Genomic DNA, 18,340 nt, shown 5'->3' with positions numbered 1-18,340 from the left:
CCGTAGACTTGCACAAACTCCCTTTGACCGAGCATCAGGATCTCATCGTGGACACGCAAACTTTTGGCCAATGCCTCCAAAGGAATGGGATGTGTGTCCACCAGAATCTGCAGTTCTTCCGCCTGGGCACGGAGCAGCCTCTGCAAGACACACACCATGCCGCTGTAGCAAGTATATTGGAAATTGGCGGACATGACGCGTAGACCGAAGCCCAGGAGGGTCAAGGCGTGGCTGAGCTTTGGCTTTGCTAGCCAAAAACTGGCCGCAAAATTACCCACCATGTAGCCATAGAAAAACCAAGTGCCGACCCACAGGCGGTACATCAGTCGGGGCGGGGAAAGGGCTACGGTATCCACCTGCAGATGCTCCTTAACTTTCGACAGTCGCTGGAGCAGTGCCACTTGGGTCTGCTGCTGCGAACGGAACCACAGATTGGCCAGAAGCTGCGTCACGGAGGCAGTCATCATCACTGCATTATCGAATATATTGCCCGTCATCGAGCCCGTGTTTATGTAGTACAGGGGTTCCGATAAAGCTGCCACCAGGGCGGAGAAGAACGTTCCTGCCACCAGGAATTGTGCGGCATAGGAATACCAAGTGGCATGCAGCCAATAGCCGCGCCCCGCCTCGGAGTAATCGAGGTCGGAGAGCCCCAAGTAGCGTTGGTAGTGCAGAAAGGTCAGCAGAAGCTTCTGCCCCATTGTGACGCGTGTTTTAGGCCGCAATTCGAGCGAAGGACTGAATACTTTTTCGTGGTATGAAGCCACGACAGGCCTGTTTCGACCATAATTATTATCACAATATTGATTCCAATTCAATAATAAACAAGAGATTTCTATCAGCTACACCTTTGGGGCTTGGATTAATTAGATTTTCTTGGGCTTTTATCAGAGTACAGAGAACCATATGAAACCGAGTTCTAGTTGGATATCTATAGGAGTTACTCAGTGTTTTGATTGCCAAATGAATTAAAACGCCATTTCCTGATAAGTAGTCTATCAGCTTAAGGCGTTTCAAAGTTAATTTAACATTTAACGCCAGGGCTTTAAATGCCGCAAACATTTGGTAAATCCCTAGACAAACATTTCTATCATTTGAGGAAAGTATATTTGACATTTGAGCAACGCTTATAAGAGCAAGAACCTGTACAGCACTCACCTCTTCCTTCATTGGATAATAGCACAGAGTCACAGATGCATAAAGATTGAGTCACGACCTTGATGTGTCCAGCGGTGATGCAACAGGAGAATAAAGACAAAAGGATACCCTCTTAACGACACTTGGATGGAGTTTAAACTTCAAAACGATGTCATCACGGACCTTTAGGTGATGGGAGATGATTCTTCTGAGGTTCTTTGTGTTTTGTTTGAGAAGTTCCTGGAGAGACATTGCACCTCAATTAGGACATTTGAGTGTCCTGCATCCTCGTCCTCGAGAAGAACGGCAGCAACAGAGTGGCTAGCCTCTGGCAGCCACTGAACTTTGATTCTGCCAATCGGCAAACAAAATGGAATTGCAAACCCTGAATCTGCCAGCGATCTTACAGAATCGACTGTCTATTCTTTGGACAGCAATTGCTATTGCCACTGCGAGGATTCGATAGATAGGAGATCTTTTGTGGGGCAATATATAGATAAACCCTGGATGTTGGACCCTGAAATTAATTAAAAATAAAGGACGTTTTGCACTCACCTCCACCTGCAGTCGAATGCTCCATGCGGGCATTGCAGAGTAAAACATGCTGGGAATTATGCTGAGCATAAGTGCACCGCATGTCCACAGCTCAAACCACTCCAATGAGAACATATACCCAAAGGAGGCCATGTTCAGCACGATGTAGAGCATCTGCAGGGCCAGGGATCCACCAAAAATGTAGTTGATGTCCGTTTCGCAGAGCAAATGGATCTCATCGATCGCGCAGAGGCTGCGAGCTAGCTCCCTTTGATTGGTAGAACTTAAAGAACGCTCTATGCGATGACGGTGGGCCATTAGGATCTGTTCCATTGCAAAGATGATGGCCGTGAAGAAGGTGATCAGATAGTTGTAGTACGTGTGTCGCAGGATGAAAGTCCCAATAGGTACCAGACTGATTAATTCTAAGCCCGTAAGTGTGCAGGCATACATCAAACACGACAAGACGATGCCCAGGCTGGAGATCAACCAGAAGCGGAGGAGCCAGCGTGAGATGGTCACCACTTGATGGCACACTCTGGCCATTTCCTGGAGTCGATTTAGAAGCCGCACCTGGCGACCCTCATGCAGTCTCATCCACACGAGCAACCACGATATAGACAGGGGCTCCAGGACCTCCTGGACATGGGCAAAGTGGTTGGCCACTCCCGTGTGGGTTGCCTCAAATTTGTGGTCCCAAAAGATGATGAACACTCTGCAGGTGAACACAACGACGGCTTGCAGTAGCCAAAACTGGAAGAAAGTGCCCCAGTTGGGTCTCAGCGTGCAGCAGTGTCCATTCTGGTCTTCAGTGTCAACGGTTGTAAGGCCCAGGCGACGCTGATACTTCAGCAAGTCGTGCAACGCGTCCCGCATGTGTGTGTGGCAAGGTGTCGCACATTAGACTGACGAACGTCGACAGAAATTATTTATAAAATTAAAGTACCCTCGCATATCTCCCAATATCTCTATTGAAACATCAGCTAATTAGTCTGCGGTGTCCTTCCTTTTTTTCTCGTTATTTTGTAGAAGAGCGAATTGGACTTTCTGGAATGGTCACCGCTGAACGATAGGAACTTGATGCCCGACGACTGGACTACGGATACATTGTTCTCGGCCATAAATGTACCATTTCCCTTTCCGGACTCAAGAGAAATTGGTAAGGCATAAGCCCAGAAATTTAGGAATAAACTATAGCAAATGTGTGTATCATTCTTTCCAGCACGTGGAGCAGGCATTGCGGACTTTATTCAACCCAGTTTGGGGCCATTGCAACCGAATTTAGATGACATCGACATTACCTTCTCAGGTGAGCCGCTGGCTGTTTCTATAAGGAGTATATTTCATGGTTATCCCTTCATTCCCTTAGATCTGCTACCCACCACACGCTTGCCACCCGTTCCGGAGGAGGGAACCGATGCGGAGATGCTCAAGAACGATGACTACTGCCTGCCAGCGATTGTGGGTGCACCGCACACCCTCTACTCCCACGTCAGCCTGATGGATGGCGGTGGTGGGGGCGGCGGCGGAGGCGGCGGCAATGTGGATGCCAATATGCTGGAGCTGAACACCCCCATCAATACGATGTCCTACAATGAGTTGGAGCACCGTTTCACGGCTTCACGACAGGCGCAACAACAGTCGGCCAACGACTCTCAGTTGATGGGAGACACTTCTGGCTCCGTGTCGGGTCGTATGGTGCATGGTGGCAAGCACTTTGGAGTCCTCAACAGCAACAACGATGGCAGCAATCGGTGCGTGATCAATGGACGCGTGGCCAAAAGCACACAGCGTCCGTTCCGCAGAGAGCCGCACAACTATGACAAGGCTCAGCCGACGCTTCATCAGACTACAATCTATCAGCAGATGCTGGCCGAGCAGCAGAAGAACCAGCAGCATCTTGGTGCAGGCGTTGTGTTGCAGGCGGCCACATATCAGGCAGGGCAACAACAGCAGCAGCAACAACAACAGCAACAGCAGCAGCAACAACATTTTCCCACGCAACAGCCAAACGCTTTCAACAATCAGAGTTTCCTGAGCAGCTACACGGACAACTACCAACAGCAGCCGCATCAGCAGCAGCTCAGCGTGAAGGCGGAACCTTTGCAGACGGATGTGATGTCATTGCTGAACGATGGAGGCGGCGGCGGCTACAACTCCATCGGCTACAAGCCCTATCCGCAGTTCAAGAAGTCCGCCTCAGCAGGGTCATTTCTCAATGTACCGCGACTGCCACAACAACAGCAGCAGCAGCAACAGGGATATCTGCAACAGGACCAGCAGCAGCAAATGCATCAGCAGCAGTCGCTTCCTTTGGGTCTGCAGCTTCTGCAGTTGACTCGCCAACAGCAAGTGAACAACAACCAACAGCAGCAGCAGCAGCAATCCACTGTGGCAAGTTTGTTGCAACAACAGCACCAACAGCAGCAGCAGCAACAACAACAACAGCAACAGCAACAACAACAGCAGCAACCTCCTGCTGTCAGCACCGCCACATGGGTGACTCCGAACACCGTCTTGCCCAAGGAGATCCATCGCTCCAATAGCCTGCCATTGAATGTGTCGCTAAACAAGCTACACGATGCCCGCATCCAGCAGCTCACAGTCCACGAACAGCCTTTTGCCGTGCCCAAATATCATGCTAAGGGAAAGTCCCGTGTGCGCAGCAATTCGATGCACCAGCAGTCGGTGGTGGCTGCTGCCGGAGCAGGTAGCTCGCCTGCCAGCGCCCACAGTTGCAGCAATCTGCTCGTTACACAGCAAATGCAACAAGCCACCAGCGATCCCATGCTCAACAGCACTCTGGCACAGCTCCTGACATCGAGTAAGTGGCCCCCAACAAAACGCAGATCCCGTCATTTGCTAATCTGTTTACCCCTGTCTTTAGATACACGCCTGCAGTCAGCGGTGGCAAACAGCTCGCAACAGTCAAGTGCTTCTTCCGGCAGTGCCATAGCCACGACCAGCAACAACAGCTGCACCAACGTGTCGCCGGCTCATTATGCTGCCGCCTCGACGCCATTGTCAGTGCCCGTGCCCGTGCCAGCGCAGCAACACTCACCAAAGAAGTCCGCCTCATTGCCCATGGTGATAGCAGCGCATCCTGCCCAGCACAGTCCTCCGGGTGGCCTCGGTAAAATGCACAGTTTTGGCGGATCCAGCAACCTGAGTCTATCGCCAGACTCGCCGTTTCACGAGTCGCAGGGCTCCCCGCTCTCGCCATCGGCAAAGTATCAGCCAAGGGACACACAGCGCCGTGCCGGCCACATACATGCAGAGCAGAAGCGACGCTATAACATCAAGAATGGCTTCGACACGCTGCATGCGCTCATACCACAGCTGCAGCAGAACCCCAATGCCAAGCTGAGTAAAGCGGCCATGCTGCAGAAGGGAGCGGACCACATAAAGCAGCTGCGACAGGAGCGCAATGTCCTCAAGGACAAGATCGAGGCGCTGCGAATGGAGAGAGATGAGCTGAACAACTCCCTAACGTAAGAAACATCTTGTTTCTATTTTAAATTTGACTAACGATTTTGTTTGTATATCTACAGGCATCTCCACTCGATTCTTCCTGCAAATGGAGCGCCTGTGACCCGGCAGGGCACAGAGCACGTTCGCCAACTCTATGAGATCTATGTGCGATACAATACGATGAACGATTGGAAGTTCTGGATCGTAAGTAGATGGCATGCCTATGTCTGTGAATACCTATTGAAATATTCGCTTTCTTTTTCAGTTGGGTCTCATTTTGGAGCCGCTGCTTGCCTCATACACCTCAACCGTCTCGAGTGCCAGTCTCGATGAGCTGCGTCGCACCGCCTTCCTCTGGGTGGATCAGCACTGCTCACTTATTGATCTGCGACCCGGTATGCACGTCGCCTCCATCTCTGGCCAAAGAAATCACTGATACATTTATTCCTCCTCTGTTAGCTGTTACGAACAAATTGAAGTACCTATCCATGCACACGGACATTGTGTCGGAGCCGCCCAGCACGTTGCAGGAGGAGGTGGCAAAAGCCCTACAGAACTCAAGTGGCCAGCATCCCAATCTGCATGGCTCCTAACCGTTCCTGCTGCTGCCCGTGATATGAATTTATTTAATTCGGTCTTTTATTTTAAACAAAGAACTTTAACAAATTGTTCGGCTTATTTGCTAGCCAAAGTGCAGCATGCATGAATTGTACAAAATGCGAATTAGGCAGATTTTTATACGAGAGTTTCGGCAGCCAGCGGCAGTTGACGCAGTGCAGCAAATAGTGCCTACAATTTATGACTTAAGAGTAAAATAAACAAACGATTTTACAAGTTTTTGACATGAGCTGTGTTATTATTATTATTCCGATCCCAGATAGACTCTATCAAATACGGGATATTTTTCCGAACACAAGAAGCCGTGGCACGCCTAAATTGGCCAAAAAATAGCCGAGAAATCGAGATGGGAATTTTAGAGTCCTTTTCCGAGGATCAAAGATATTTTTCTGAATACATTAAGTCATGGCACGCCCAGACTGGAAACAATATCCTTGATACTTGGTCCTTGATAAGGACTCTATAAAATTAGGGACTTTCTTCCGATTACAGAAAGCCATGGCACGTCCTGATTGGCCAACAAGTATAGGAGAAAAAAATATATATATGATTGGAGAGAATATCCTTGATTCTTGGTGCTTAATAAGGACCGTATAAAATCGAGGATTTTCTTCCGATCGCAGGAAGCCGTAGCATGCCAGGATCGGACGACAAATAAAGGATAAAACGATAATACAAAACTGGCTTTTTGTTGTAATTTACTGTTGTTGTTGTTGTCCATTGTTGTACTACAACAACCCTGAATTTGCGAATGCTCAAATGGCAGAAAATTAGAAATTTCAGATCTGGGATACCAGGCGAACAGAAATCAGCAGAAAGCAACTTTAGCGAATGAAAAAATGTGTTGCATACTTTTGGGGTAGACAAAAAGCTGAGTTGCTTTCTGCTGATTTCTGTTGGCCTGGTACCGAGTTTCGAAATTTCCTCGTTGACGTCCGATTTTATTTGCGTTTTTTCTTTGGCTATACCTCGAGTATTTATGGGCCGATCTGGACGGGGCATGTCTTTTCGTGATCGGGAGAGTCCTGCCAACCGATCGGCATCAGAAAAAGGACATCAATTTTTTTCACGATTTTCGTGAAGTCTATAATATGTATCTCGGCTATTTGGCATTCGATATGGGCGTAGCACGCCTCCTCTTGATCGGAAGAATATCCCCCACCGTTTGAACCCAGATTCAATGAAGGACAATAAGGATATTGCCTTTTTAACGTTGTTTTGTAATACATTTATAGTTAAATCAATATAGCTCCACTTTTTCTTGTCCGATCTGGATGAGCCACGTCTCCTTGTAACAGGGAGAGTGTCCGCCATCGTTTGGCAGAAAGGATATTGCTCTTTGAACGTTATTTTCGCTATACATTTGGGAGAATTTTCTTGATCATCAATAAATAAATAAACTGTAAAATAATAAATAATATAATATAATAATATAATATATATAATAATAAAATAATAATATAATAATAAAATAATAATAATAAACTGGTCAATAAACTGTAAAACGCATTTCGGTTTTTTGTATGAATTTATTTATACATACATATATGTACATATGTAGTTGACACTGTCTTTAGCTTGTCCGATAGCGGTGGACTATCAATGCAACTGGAATTAATTTTAGTGCTCTTTAGCAGGCGAACACAGTCGCATTTCTGTTCATGTAACACTCGTTATCGTAATCGGCCTTTTGTTGATAGCAGCGGCTGGTGCTGCTATCAAATCAGCTGAAATAAAGCTCCGTTCACTTTAGCGGGCGAACACGACCGCAGTTCTGTTCAGCCGTTCCTCACGTCATCATGATACTCGTGATTGGTGTATTGTTAATTGCAGCGGCTGTTGCTGCTATTGGATTACTATTTTTTGTGGTTTTTCCATTGGTGCTTGCTGCTGGTCTGATCGTCTTCGGGATCATTTGGTTGTGGCAGCGTCATCACTTCTGTCACTGGCTGCGTCTTGGTGTTCCATACATTCGGGCCACACCCTTTGTGGGGAATGTCTGGAAATTACTGCGCGGTAGCTGCTGCTTCGGTGATCAGTTTCGACAGCTGTATGAGAGCAAAGAAGCTGCTGGCCACGCCTATGTGGGAATACACGTGCTGCACAACCATGCCTTGCTGCTGCGCGACCCGGCTCTGATAAAGCGAATTCTGGTTGAGGACTTTTCCCAGTTCTCGAGCCGTTTCGAGACCACAGACCCTATTGGGGACACGATGGGGGCCCAAAATCTGTTCTTCTCCAAGCACGAGACTTGGCGGGAGACGCACAAGATCTTTGCGCCCTTCTTTGCGGTGAGTAAGGTGCGTCAGATGTACGGTTTGCTGGAGCACATTGGCCAACAACTGGAGGATCACATGCAGGATCAGCTGAATGGGAAATCTGAAATAGAACTGGAAGTAAAGCAGCTGTGTGCTCTCTTCACCACGGACATCATAGCCTCGCTGGCCTTTGGTCTGGAGGCGCACAGTCTGCAAAAGCCCGACGCAGAGTTTCGCCGAATGTGCGTCGAGGTCAACGATCCGCGGCCCAAGCGCCTGCTACATCTGTTTACAATGTTCTTCTTCCCGCGTTTATCGCGAATGGTTCGTACACATCTATACTCCGATGAGTACGAGCGCTTCATGCGCCAGTCAATGGACTTTGTACTGGCCCAACGCGAGAAGAGTGGGGAAAAACGTCACGATTTGATTGACATATTTCTGCAGTTGAAGCGCACCGAGCCGCCGACGAGCATAATTCATCGCCCCGACTTCTTTGTCGCACAGGCTTCGTTTCTGCTACTGGCTGGCTTCGATACCTCCTCATCGACGATCACCTTTGCCCTGTACGAGCTAGCCAAGGCGCCAGCGATTCAGAAACGACTGAGGGACGAGCTCAGTGATGCGCTTAGGATAAACCGGCATCAGCCGCTGAACTTCGATTCGGTGAATGGTTTGTCCTACCTTCGACAGGTGGTAGACGAAGTACTGAGGCTGTATCCTCCCACTGCATTCTTGGATCGTTGCTGCAATGACGAAAATGGTTATGATCTGTCTGCTTGGAACTGTGGTAGAGCTTTAAAGTTACCTGCAGGCGCACCTGTGTACATCTCAGTGCTGGGACTCCATCGGGATCCACTGGTACGCTAACTATTAAGCGATCAAAGGATTTGTTTCTATATTCCTAACATAATGCATTTCCAGCACTGGCCAAATCCGAACCAATTCGATCCGGAACACTTCTCGCCGGAGCAACGCGAGCAGCACCATCCAATGACGTATTTGCCCTTTGGTGCCGGTCCCAGGGGCTGCATTGGCACCCTCCTGGGGCAGCTGGAGATCAAAGTGGGACTCCTGCACATCCTCAAGAACTTTCGGGTGGAGCTGTGCGAGAGGACACTGCCGGAGATGGTGTTCGATCCAAAGGCTTTCGTCCTAACTGCAAAGGGGGGAACCTACCTCCGCTTTGTAAAGGATACTCTTTGAATTGAATGAATATATATCGTTTTAGTACATTTTTCACTATATTCATTTTTATTATTGGTAATTGAATTTTTTCACATGTTTTTCTGTTGAAACTTTCCGCAAGTTTAGCTTAAAAATGTTCACAAAAATTTGTCAGTTGGGTTGGCCAATGGCTGTTGAGTAAAAGGTACTTTCCACGAGCTAATCTTTGATCTTTAATTAGTATAGGTATAAGAGATAACGATACCTCTTGAAATTATGATTATTAAGATTATCAGTTGGGGCGACAGTAAAACTGAGTGCTTAACATTTCCGGGGGATACTTTAAAGAAATATTTTGGGAGGTTCAACAACAATTGGCCAACTCAAAATATTCGACAATCATCAACCATGGATTTTGTATTTATTTCTTTGTTGTTTGTACAATTTAAAAAACTAACTCTCGAGCGTTTCGATATCTCGCTTCACTTTTTACAAATTATCAAAAATAACTAAAGCAATTTTACACAGACATTATTTTGTATCAACATAAACTACAGGCTAACAACTAATTGCATTTTTGTTTTCTCTCCAACCGGAGCCCTTTTTTTTGCTCACTATCATAGAAAATATGAAACAAAAGAATTCTCTGATCGAAACACGCGGATACTTATACGGATTCAATGAAGCAATTTGCTTAATTTAAAATACTAACTACACGCTAAGAATACCAGTTAGCAAATGTACAACAATTACATATTTGAGGGGTGTGAAAGTAGGGTAAAACTTTGTGAATTATTGTAAAAAAAAATACATGGAAGTACATTCATGTGTGTGTGTGTGTGTGTGTGTGTGTGTGTCAAAGCAAAATGCAAATTACTTTAGTGAAACATTTCACGTATGGAAACTGCTATCATTTTGTTTGATTCGATGATTGATTATTACAATTTGGGATTACACTTTGAAGGTATTTCAATATTATTGTATGTAGACGTGTGTATGGCATGTAGTATGTTTTAGCGGATTACGATTTTAATTGTTTTGCATTTGAATATACTCTTATAACGAGACTGGATGTCTCTTATGGAAGCAATAAATCAAAAGTTGAATTCATAATTTAGCAAATGAATTAGTTGGATTCTGGATCTCTCCGCTACGTGAATAATTCTGCATGCATATACTCGTATGTAATATATATGTATATGTAAGGTGCAAGCAGCTGTGGTATTTCATTTGATTTTTGGTTTTCCTAATTCTGCCACAACTTTTCGAAACGTGTGTGTGGGCTGGACACTCCACTCGTACCGTACCGTATCGTGTATCGTATATCGTATCGTATATATATAGGCATACACATACACATATACTATATATAGTAGCTATAGATAATTACATTCAATAGTAGTGTAGTGTTTCGACATCATATATATATATTATTCTCACTTTTAGGTTGCAAGTAAACATATTTGCACACACCTTAAACTAGTACATTTAGTCATGCTTTACTTTACTTTACTTTACTTTCTGCTTGCTTAGTTAGTCTTCTAATACATTTTACAAAACAGGGACGCTACTATCTTCTATCCTGCATGACAACCTGCTTGAGGGCGCCCGCCCGGACACTGGACTTCACCTCGTGTCCGCCCAGTGAGGCGGTGCCGTCCCGCGCGATATACAGCTGAAGGCCGGAGGCTGCAGAGGCAACAAATAAAAGAAAACATTAATACCAGCCGCTAGTCTTTCGATTTATCTACTCACTCTCTCCCGACTCCTCCAGCTGATCCAGTTTCGTATCCTTCAATATCTCATCGATTAATGAGTCGGGATTGACGCGCGTCTCCTCCACACGATCCGAAACGCGGGGTCCATCCTCCCCCTTCTTGCGCTTCTCGCCGCTACTTTTCGAGCGATCTAGAGATCCTGTTTCACTTATAACTAACGAGCCGGAACTGGGATTCCTGCAGGAACAAAGCGAAAGATGGTAGAGGTTAATTTGGGTAAATCAAAAGAGCAAGCTTAATTGTAAATAACTAAAATTCGGTGCTCTATTTGGCATTTGCGGGGAATAAACAGAACAACAGGCAGAACAGGGTCGTCATACATATGCTTGAAAATATATACATATATCTTTTCTATTGCTGAATATCATAGAACGAAAGTGCCAACAAATGAAGCAGCATTCAATCAAAATAACTGAAAGGTACTCGCATATCATACAGAACGAATAATGAGTTGAGCAAGGCCTAAGAATGTTGGTAAAAAATGGATGTTGGGGGAACAAAACTGTTGGGAAAAGTAGGAAATCATAACAACGATGAATATTATTGCAGTTAATGGTTTAAATGGATTTGAACATATACTACATGTGCAAAAACATCTAGTTGAACATTTAACAATATATTTTGAGTAGTTCTTAAATTATAAATAACCTTTGAAATGAAAATTACATCTAATATGCACATAAATATCGGGAATCTATATAGTAATCGTAGCGGAACTTAAACAATTAGCATAGACATATAAAAAGGGAATAATTGGATCTAATCCCAGCACATTTTCCACACACACACATCATAGCCTTCACAGAAAGATATCATAGTATCTAGTGTCGAAAATGCACTGGTTTTGTGGGGCGGGAGAGTAGGAGTGGGAGTGGGATTTGACACCAACTTAAGAGCTAACGTTATGCAAAGGCAATAGAAGCCATAGATCGAATGGGAACCCACATCATGGTGATGCTGGGGCGGCGTATGATCTGTGTGGTGGCCAGCGGCGATAGCGTTGCTCCCGACATGGACATCGTGGTGGCCGAGGACTTGGCGGACGCCTCGGCAGCCGCCGCGGAGGTGGACAGCAGCAGGGAGGCCGCTGACGGATTGGAGCGAATGCTGCACGCGTCTGTGGGACTGGCGGCCAGCGAGCTGAGGGCATCCGCGGACATGACGTTGCCCAGACGGGGACTGCTGCCATGCCCATTGGGGGATCCCACGCTCATCTGTTGCTGCTGGTGCTGCTGCTGGGGGGAGTAGGAGGCCGGATCATCCACAGTGTCCTGGCCGCAGCTCGAGTTGCACTGGAAGGTGATGACTGCCCCGCTGCTGCTGCTGTTGCTGTTGCTGCCGTTCGACGAGGAGCCCGAGTGATTCGAGTGTATGCTTGCGAGGGTGCCGCACGGCGAACAACTGGATCCCAGGACATAGCAACTGGTGGTATTGGCTCCTCCTCCTGCCTGATGCTGCTGCCTGGTGCCACTCCCCGAACCGGTGGCAATGTTGTTGCTGTTCTGGCAATTGTTGCCGCTGCTGCTGTTGCTGTTGTTGCCGTCGAAGAGGCGACGAGGAACTCCACTGAAGCTTCTGCATTCGTTTGAATATTCGTTTTAGACACACATTTAACATAAAATCATCTTTGCAAACCAAAAACATACATTTTCTTGGGCAAAACTTAATCAAACTTAAGAAATTAACCAAATTATTGTTCGATTTATAGTATTTTCTGTATATTTAAGAAGCTTTTGAATTTGATATATGCGTTTTATATATGATAAGAGCGTATTTTAGGCGGGGTATTCGATATAAGTATGTGTATCGGATGTATTTGTGTCTGTGTTTGTGTTTGGATTCATATTTATTGGAAATTTAACAGAAAAAACAAAATTCAAATAAATTCCTTTAAACAGAAATAAGGCCAGGAGATCTCTTACATCAAGTTTAATGCTTTAGAAACTAATATAAATCCATGGTTTCCCATCAATTACATTATTTATTTCAACCATTACGACATGAAACCCAAGCGGACACGCGCCAGCAGCATGCCCCACACAGACGCCACAGCCACACACCAGTCTATCTCTCATTGATATAACCCTGACCTGTCGCCCCTGAATGCTGGTGCCCCCTCAAAATGTCAGACCCAGCATTTAATGCCCCGCCCTGACAATTTACAAGCACTATCCCACATCCCTGCCTGCTCGACGCTCTACGCTCTACGCTCTGCGCTCCACGCTCTGCTTTGAGCTCTGGAGCTGATTCTCTATGCAAATTTATCTGAGATTCGCCTCAAATTGAATTTTAAATTGGGAAAATCTAAGAGCAGAGCAGAGGGTCGCACAAAATTCATAAAAATTTCATACAAATAGCCAGCAGAGCAGAGCACAGAGGGGGCCAGGTGGTTCAGGTGGCCCTGCACTTGGGCCACATCCTTGTCCCAGATTTCATTTCACTCTGGCTCTGCTGCTGGCGACCTCAAGGGCTTGTCCATGTTCTTGTGGGTGTGGCTGTGGCTGGGGCTGGGGCAGGAGGGTAGAAGGTCATTTCACAGGTAAGGCTAACTAGTTTACACACCATTTAATTGCTTAATGGCAAAGGGAGCAAATGCTTTTTGTTTGAATGGTCTTTTGAGTGCCTTTTAGTGCAATTTCTTTATGGAATCATAGTTATTAGGGTGAACCGTTTGTATTTTATATCCAGAGCTGTTAGGGTCTTGGGGTTTCTTTTGTTTTTGTGTTGATTAGATCATTAATATCACCAAGGGGCACCAAGGTAAGGGAGGTAAGGGAGGAGTGTGCTTAGAAACCGATTCTCCATAAAAATACAAAATAATTTACAAGTTTTAAGGAATCTGCAGTGTCCCAAAACATGTTATAGTCGTTACATCTAACTTAAGTCTAACTTAAAGCCATTAAAAAGTACTTAAGACCCATAGAAGTACTCTCTGATGATTAGTATAGACGATTGAACGAAACGAAACAAAACAGAACAAAAACAAAACGAAGAAAAAGAGTAACGAGTAAAGAAATAATAGAGTAACGAGTAACGGAAAAATATGTGAATAATCGCATGTTAAATGGAAACGAGAACAAACGGCTGTGTGCAGGGGGGGGGGGGGGGGGGCAATACCAAGGACCAGGACGAGGGACAATGACGCTAGAGAAGCATTCTTCTGAGAATTTGTCTAAATTTGTCTCTAGAAATCTAACGAGTAACGAGTAACGATTAACTTTCAACGAGTAACGAGTAACTCATCTCTCTTGCTAGTTTTATGATGTTTTTCTGATTGTTGATATGAAAATAAAAGCGCGACGAACCTCATTAGCTCGTAGGCAGCATTCGTGGAATGTGGCCGAACGATGTAGGTCTCCTGCGTGGCCAGTGGGGTCGAGGAAGTGCCCTGCAGGATGTTACGCCGATAGGCTCGCTCGAAGGGTGTGCGCGACATAAAGGACACGGAGTTGGCCAACAGTTCCGCTGGTGAATCCACCACGTCGTAGTTGAGCAGCCGATTCACATAGCCCAGGGCTGGCTTCTCGGCCGACTGTATCAAGCGCGGGAAAGTTGGCTTCCGTTCGGTGGTGGGCGTGAGGAAGGGATCCGCTGCGATGCGCTCGCTCACAACATCCGGAATGGTGCCCATCGATCGCATCTTCTGTATGGGATAATGCGGGCTCTGTGGACTGTCGTAGCCATCTTGTCCGATGAACTTGGCGTTCCCCACCTTTATGTGATGGCTCTGGTGGGTCTGGTGCTTCTGGTACAGCTTCCCCGAGGATCCATTCGAGGTGGTGGAGTTCTTGCGCAGCCCCGGACCGAAGTGGTGATGCTGCTGGAAGCGCAGTCGCTCTTCCATCGACTGGTCGTGGATGCGCTTGAACTCCTCGCGGACATCCTGCTCCGAGTAGTCGTCGAAGCAGAGATTATTCAGCGACTTCATCTTGGGTATCTTGGCGTGCTCGGCCAGCTGCTTGAGCCGTCGCGGCGAGTTCCGATCCAGCTCCATGGAGGCCTTGTGGAACTCCATTTCCAGTATCGACAGATTCTCCATGGACTTGATTTTGGCCACCCGCGGTGTGTGGTAGTTCTCCTCCAGCCCCGAATCATTGTCCCCCGAGTCCTCGTTCATGTACTCGTCCGTGTCGCTGGCGTCTCCGCTGTCGTAATACTGTGTGGTATGTGTGGTGGGTGCTGCCGAGTGGAACTGTGGCTCCACAGGTATCTCTGCCATCGGCGTGTGAAAGTCCTCCAGCTGCAGGGTATTCCCCGTGTTCATAGTGGCATTCGGCGTCGAGTACAGCTGCTCCTCGCTCACATACTCAATGGTGGTGGTGAGGCTCAGGTGTGTCGTCTGATGGTGGTGGCTGGCCGGGGGCACAAGGCCAACCACTGGTGGCTGTTGGTCCTTCTGCTGACGCTCCTTTTCGTTACCTTTCCGACATTGTGGTATATTCAATTTCATGGCATTTACTGCCCTCTGATTGAGTCTATTGAGTAGAGAAACGGATTTTCTAAAACGACTATAGTTTGTTGTTGATTTTTTCATTTGATTTTGGACGATGATTCGTTGATTCGATTTTTTTTTTTTATTTGTTTTACAAAAATGTTATTTTTTAAGGTATTTATTGCGTTTGGTTAGTTGTTTTTTTTTGTTTGTTTGCCATTTACCCCATATTTGTTATTATATACAATATATATATAGTATTTTTTGATTAAGAAAAAGAAAGAAAAACAAAAATTAGTGTTAAAACAATTTAGCCAACAAATAATTAAAAATTAAATTAAATTAGTTCCACTAAATAAATAAATAAATAAATTATAAAAGCTACCATAAAACCAGATTAGAGCGGGAAAAAAACGCCAAGGGATTAAATGTATGACCTTAACCATTATTACCGAATGAATTCAAGTTAATTTTCTTAGAATTAAGTTAGGGATTTCCTATTAAAATTATTACAGAATTAACCAGAGACCTAAAGGTGCCAATGGAAAGGGATGAGCGACCACTAAAAGTAGGCTAAATAAAATGCGGCTTTGGGTTAACTTTCCACAACATTTCACGGCAAAGAATCTCCGGATCTCCCACTGTTTTCAAAAACTTTTCTTCACTCAAGGCTGTGGGGCACACAACTTTTTTGCAAAGGCCAAAAGCCACAAATCTCGGGGGCAAGGCCCACACAGTTGATGAAGTCATCAGAGCTTCATATTCTAGCGAAAAACATTTCTTTGGCTCAACAATTTTCATATTGTGTGCCCTGCCCTCCCTCCCCCCGGCCAACCCCACCCGACCCGAACGCTAATCACAGACAACATGCAGCATTTTTGAAACGCAGCCAACATGCATTCTCTGTGCCACACGAGCCACAGTGGTGGTGGCAGTGGCAGGGCAGCAGCCAACCAGTCTGGTCACGGAAGCACAAAGGATATTAGAACGCCTCTGCCATGCCACACACGAGTTTGCATGCACTTGCCGTCGTTTGACCTTAAACTTTTGCCATGGGAAATTTGTAGCATGTTGGTGTTTTTGTTTGTGCAGCAGCAGCAGCAGCATCCCGCATCCCCAGCACATTTACTGGTGGCGGCACATTTACTAACTAGAAATTTGCATAACATAATTGAAGGAAATATCTTCAGACGGAAGAGGTAGAGAGAGAGAGAGAGAGAGAGAGAGAGAGAGAGAGAGAGAGAGCCCCCAGCAGCAGAGTGGAGTGCAGATGGCCTCCAGTCTATAATGGAACTGTCAGTTAGGATCGCTTCTGTGAAGGTGTACCCGCAGTATTTCGGCTAAGCGAAGGGGATAAAGGCATCGGAGAAGAGATTTGGCTACTTCCAGTAGATCTTTTTAGGGAAAATACTATTTATAAAGAGTGCTTATCCAGAAAATGTATAGAAATTCTGTTGATAATAAGAGCTAAGATGATTTCTAAGAAGTTTTAAGGCATATTTCTACTCAATGAACTAAAGAAAGTTAGAAAATAATCTCATTAGGAGGTAATTAAGCAAAAACTAAGGTCTTTTACACAGAAGGGGTACGTTTTTTGAAGGATTTTTTGTTTGAATCTATGAGATACACCTTGAAAATGCCAAAGGAAGGCGGTATATGCTTGAAGGAGATGATATTCTGATATCAGGAGTTGTTTCTGCACCATTTATATATATTTTATATCAGATTTTCAATATCAGACAACAGTTAAGGGATATTCAAAGCAACTTAATCTTTGACAGCATGAACGAACGTCTAATGTTTTTCGTGGCCCATGAGCCTTGATGATGGATTTTGTGTAAATTTTGCAGGCTCATGGGATAATCTTTAACATAATCTATTCTATAGATATTAGAATAATTTTTAGATCTCGAAAAGTACAGTTCAGAGCAGTCCTAAAACTAACTTAACGATAAGAGATTCTAATAACTATTCAATAATCAATAATAAATAAAGAAAACCTCTTCTAAATATAAATACTAGACTAGAAACTAAAGTACAAATTACTTTTAATTTGGAAAAATTCAACTAAAATAATATCCTAGTTTAAGTATAGGTGTGTGTATGTGTTTGTGTGGTTTGTGTGTGTGTGTGTTAAATTTGTTGGAGCTTGTTGTTCCAATAGGCTTTTGGTTTTAGTACACATTTAACGTGCAATTTGGTTAGAGACTCAAAGGTCAAGTCCACAGACTGTCGCTTGGGTTAAATGGGGTTTTGTTTTTAGACACAGGTTTGTACAGAGAGAGAGAGAGAGAAAGATTTAGCTGTAGGCTTTAGCATTTATATAGCGCATAGTTTATATAGTTTACAGATTAGAGAGCAGATTTGGTAGAATCGAAGGCAAAAAAAAAAGGAATACAATGAAAAGAAGTCGTAGGCCTTTATACACTTTGTAGCAGAATGTTTGAGAATGGGTTCAGAGTTGATAAACTTACCTAGCGTGCCCCGAGTCGCCCTCGGAACTTTGCCTCGAATGTTGACTGTGCGAAAAACTACTATAACCCGAACCTTTTGACATCTGGACGGAAGGAGGGGCAAGAGTGGATTAGTTAATGGTCCCATTGGTTAATGGTGCAGTAGGTACACTCACTTGACTAGTATTACTGGAATTCCTCGAATGACCCATTTCCATGAGGGCGGCAGTGTTGACCGCATTGCCGCCGACGCCGCCGACGCCGCCGCCTACTCCCGAGACTCCTGTGGTGCCATAATTATTGCTACCAATGATCCCCAGTCCGCTGAGGGCGTGGGGCAGCGGTGTGATGGCATTTGAGGCAGCGGCGGCGGCATGCTGCTGCAGATTATCCGTGGTAAGCGTCACCGCCGACTCCGAGGACTCCGACAGGCCAGAGTCCGACACGATGGCCGCATTCAGAGACTGTGGGTCGAGATCTGCAAGAGAATAG

The 18,340-nt window shown here is 45.5% G+C and overlaps 4 protein-coding genes across 13 annotated transcripts in view; 2 read left to right on the top strand and 2 right to left on the bottom strand.

Moving 5' to 3' along the window:
- The window catches only part of LOC108162953, a 2,057-nt gene extending 1,332 nt beyond the window's left edge, over positions 1-725 (bottom strand). The window contains exon 1 of the mRNA XM_017297951.2: positions 1-725. This exon is cut by the window's left edge and continues 175 nt beyond it. Coding sequence (XP_017153440.2) covers positions 1-701 — 701 coding nt within the window. The 5' untranslated portion in view covers positions 702-725.
- The window catches only part of LOC108162951 (carbohydrate-responsive element-binding protein), a 23,009-nt gene extending 17,025 nt beyond the window's left edge, over positions 1-5,984 (top strand). For all 4 annotated transcript variants that reach the window (XM_017297948.2, XM_017297947.1, XM_017297946.2 and 1 more), the window contains 7 exons: positions 2,701-2,830; positions 2,894-2,980; positions 3,041-4,495; positions 4,559-5,162; positions 5,223-5,346; positions 5,408-5,537; positions 5,602-5,984. In XM_017297948.2, coding sequence (XP_017153437.1) covers positions 2,701-2,830; positions 2,894-2,980; positions 3,041-4,495; positions 4,559-5,162; positions 5,223-5,346; positions 5,408-5,537; positions 5,602-5,735 — 2,664 coding nt within the window. In that variant the 3' untranslated portion in view covers positions 5,736-5,984. The remainder of the gene's footprint in view (positions 1-2,700; positions 2,831-2,893; positions 2,981-3,040; positions 4,496-4,558; positions 5,163-5,222; positions 5,347-5,407; positions 5,538-5,601) is intronic.
- Positions 5,985-7,431: 1,447 nt separating this feature from the next.
- Positions 7,432-9,265, top strand: LOC108162370 (probable cytochrome P450 6t1). Its single transcript, XM_017297084.2, has 2 exons — positions 7,432-8,879; positions 8,943-9,265. Exons 1-2 carry the CDS (start codon positions 7,560-7,562, stop codon positions 9,222-9,224), a joined length of 1,602 nt encoding a protein of 533 aa, XP_017152573.1. The 5' UTR covers positions 7,432-7,559; the 3' UTR covers positions 9,225-9,265.
- Positions 9,266-9,584: 319 nt separating this feature from the next.
- LOC108162369 (protein FAM102A) overlaps positions 9,585-18,340 on the bottom strand; it is a 55,257-nt gene continuing 46,501 nt past the window's right edge. Inside the window, exons 7-12 of one of the 7 annotated variants that reach the window (XM_017297083.2) lie at positions 18,025-18,326; positions 17,870-17,952; positions 14,269-15,471; positions 11,909-12,538; positions 10,941-11,140; positions 9,585-10,874 (exon numbers count right to left, since the gene is read on the bottom strand). In XM_017297083.2, coding sequence (XP_017152572.1) covers positions 10,756-10,874; positions 10,941-11,140; positions 11,909-12,538; positions 14,269-15,471; positions 17,870-17,952; positions 18,025-18,326 — 2,537 coding nt within the window. In that variant the 3' untranslated portion in view covers positions 9,585-10,755. The remainder of the gene's footprint in view (positions 10,875-10,940; positions 11,141-11,908; positions 12,539-14,268; positions 15,472-17,869; positions 17,953-18,024; positions 18,327-18,340) is intronic. The other 6 variants (XM_017297077.2, XM_017297079.2, XM_017297081.2 and 3 more) reach the window with 6 other exon arrangements.

The sequence above is a fragment of the Drosophila miranda genome, chromosome 4, assembly GCF_003369915.1.
Source record: "Drosophila miranda strain MSH22 chromosome 4, D.miranda_PacBio2.1, whole genome shotgun sequence".
NCBI lineage: Eukaryota > Metazoa > Arthropoda > Insecta > Diptera > Drosophilidae > Drosophila > Drosophila miranda.
This window is presented reverse-complemented; position numbering and strand designations above follow the sequence as displayed.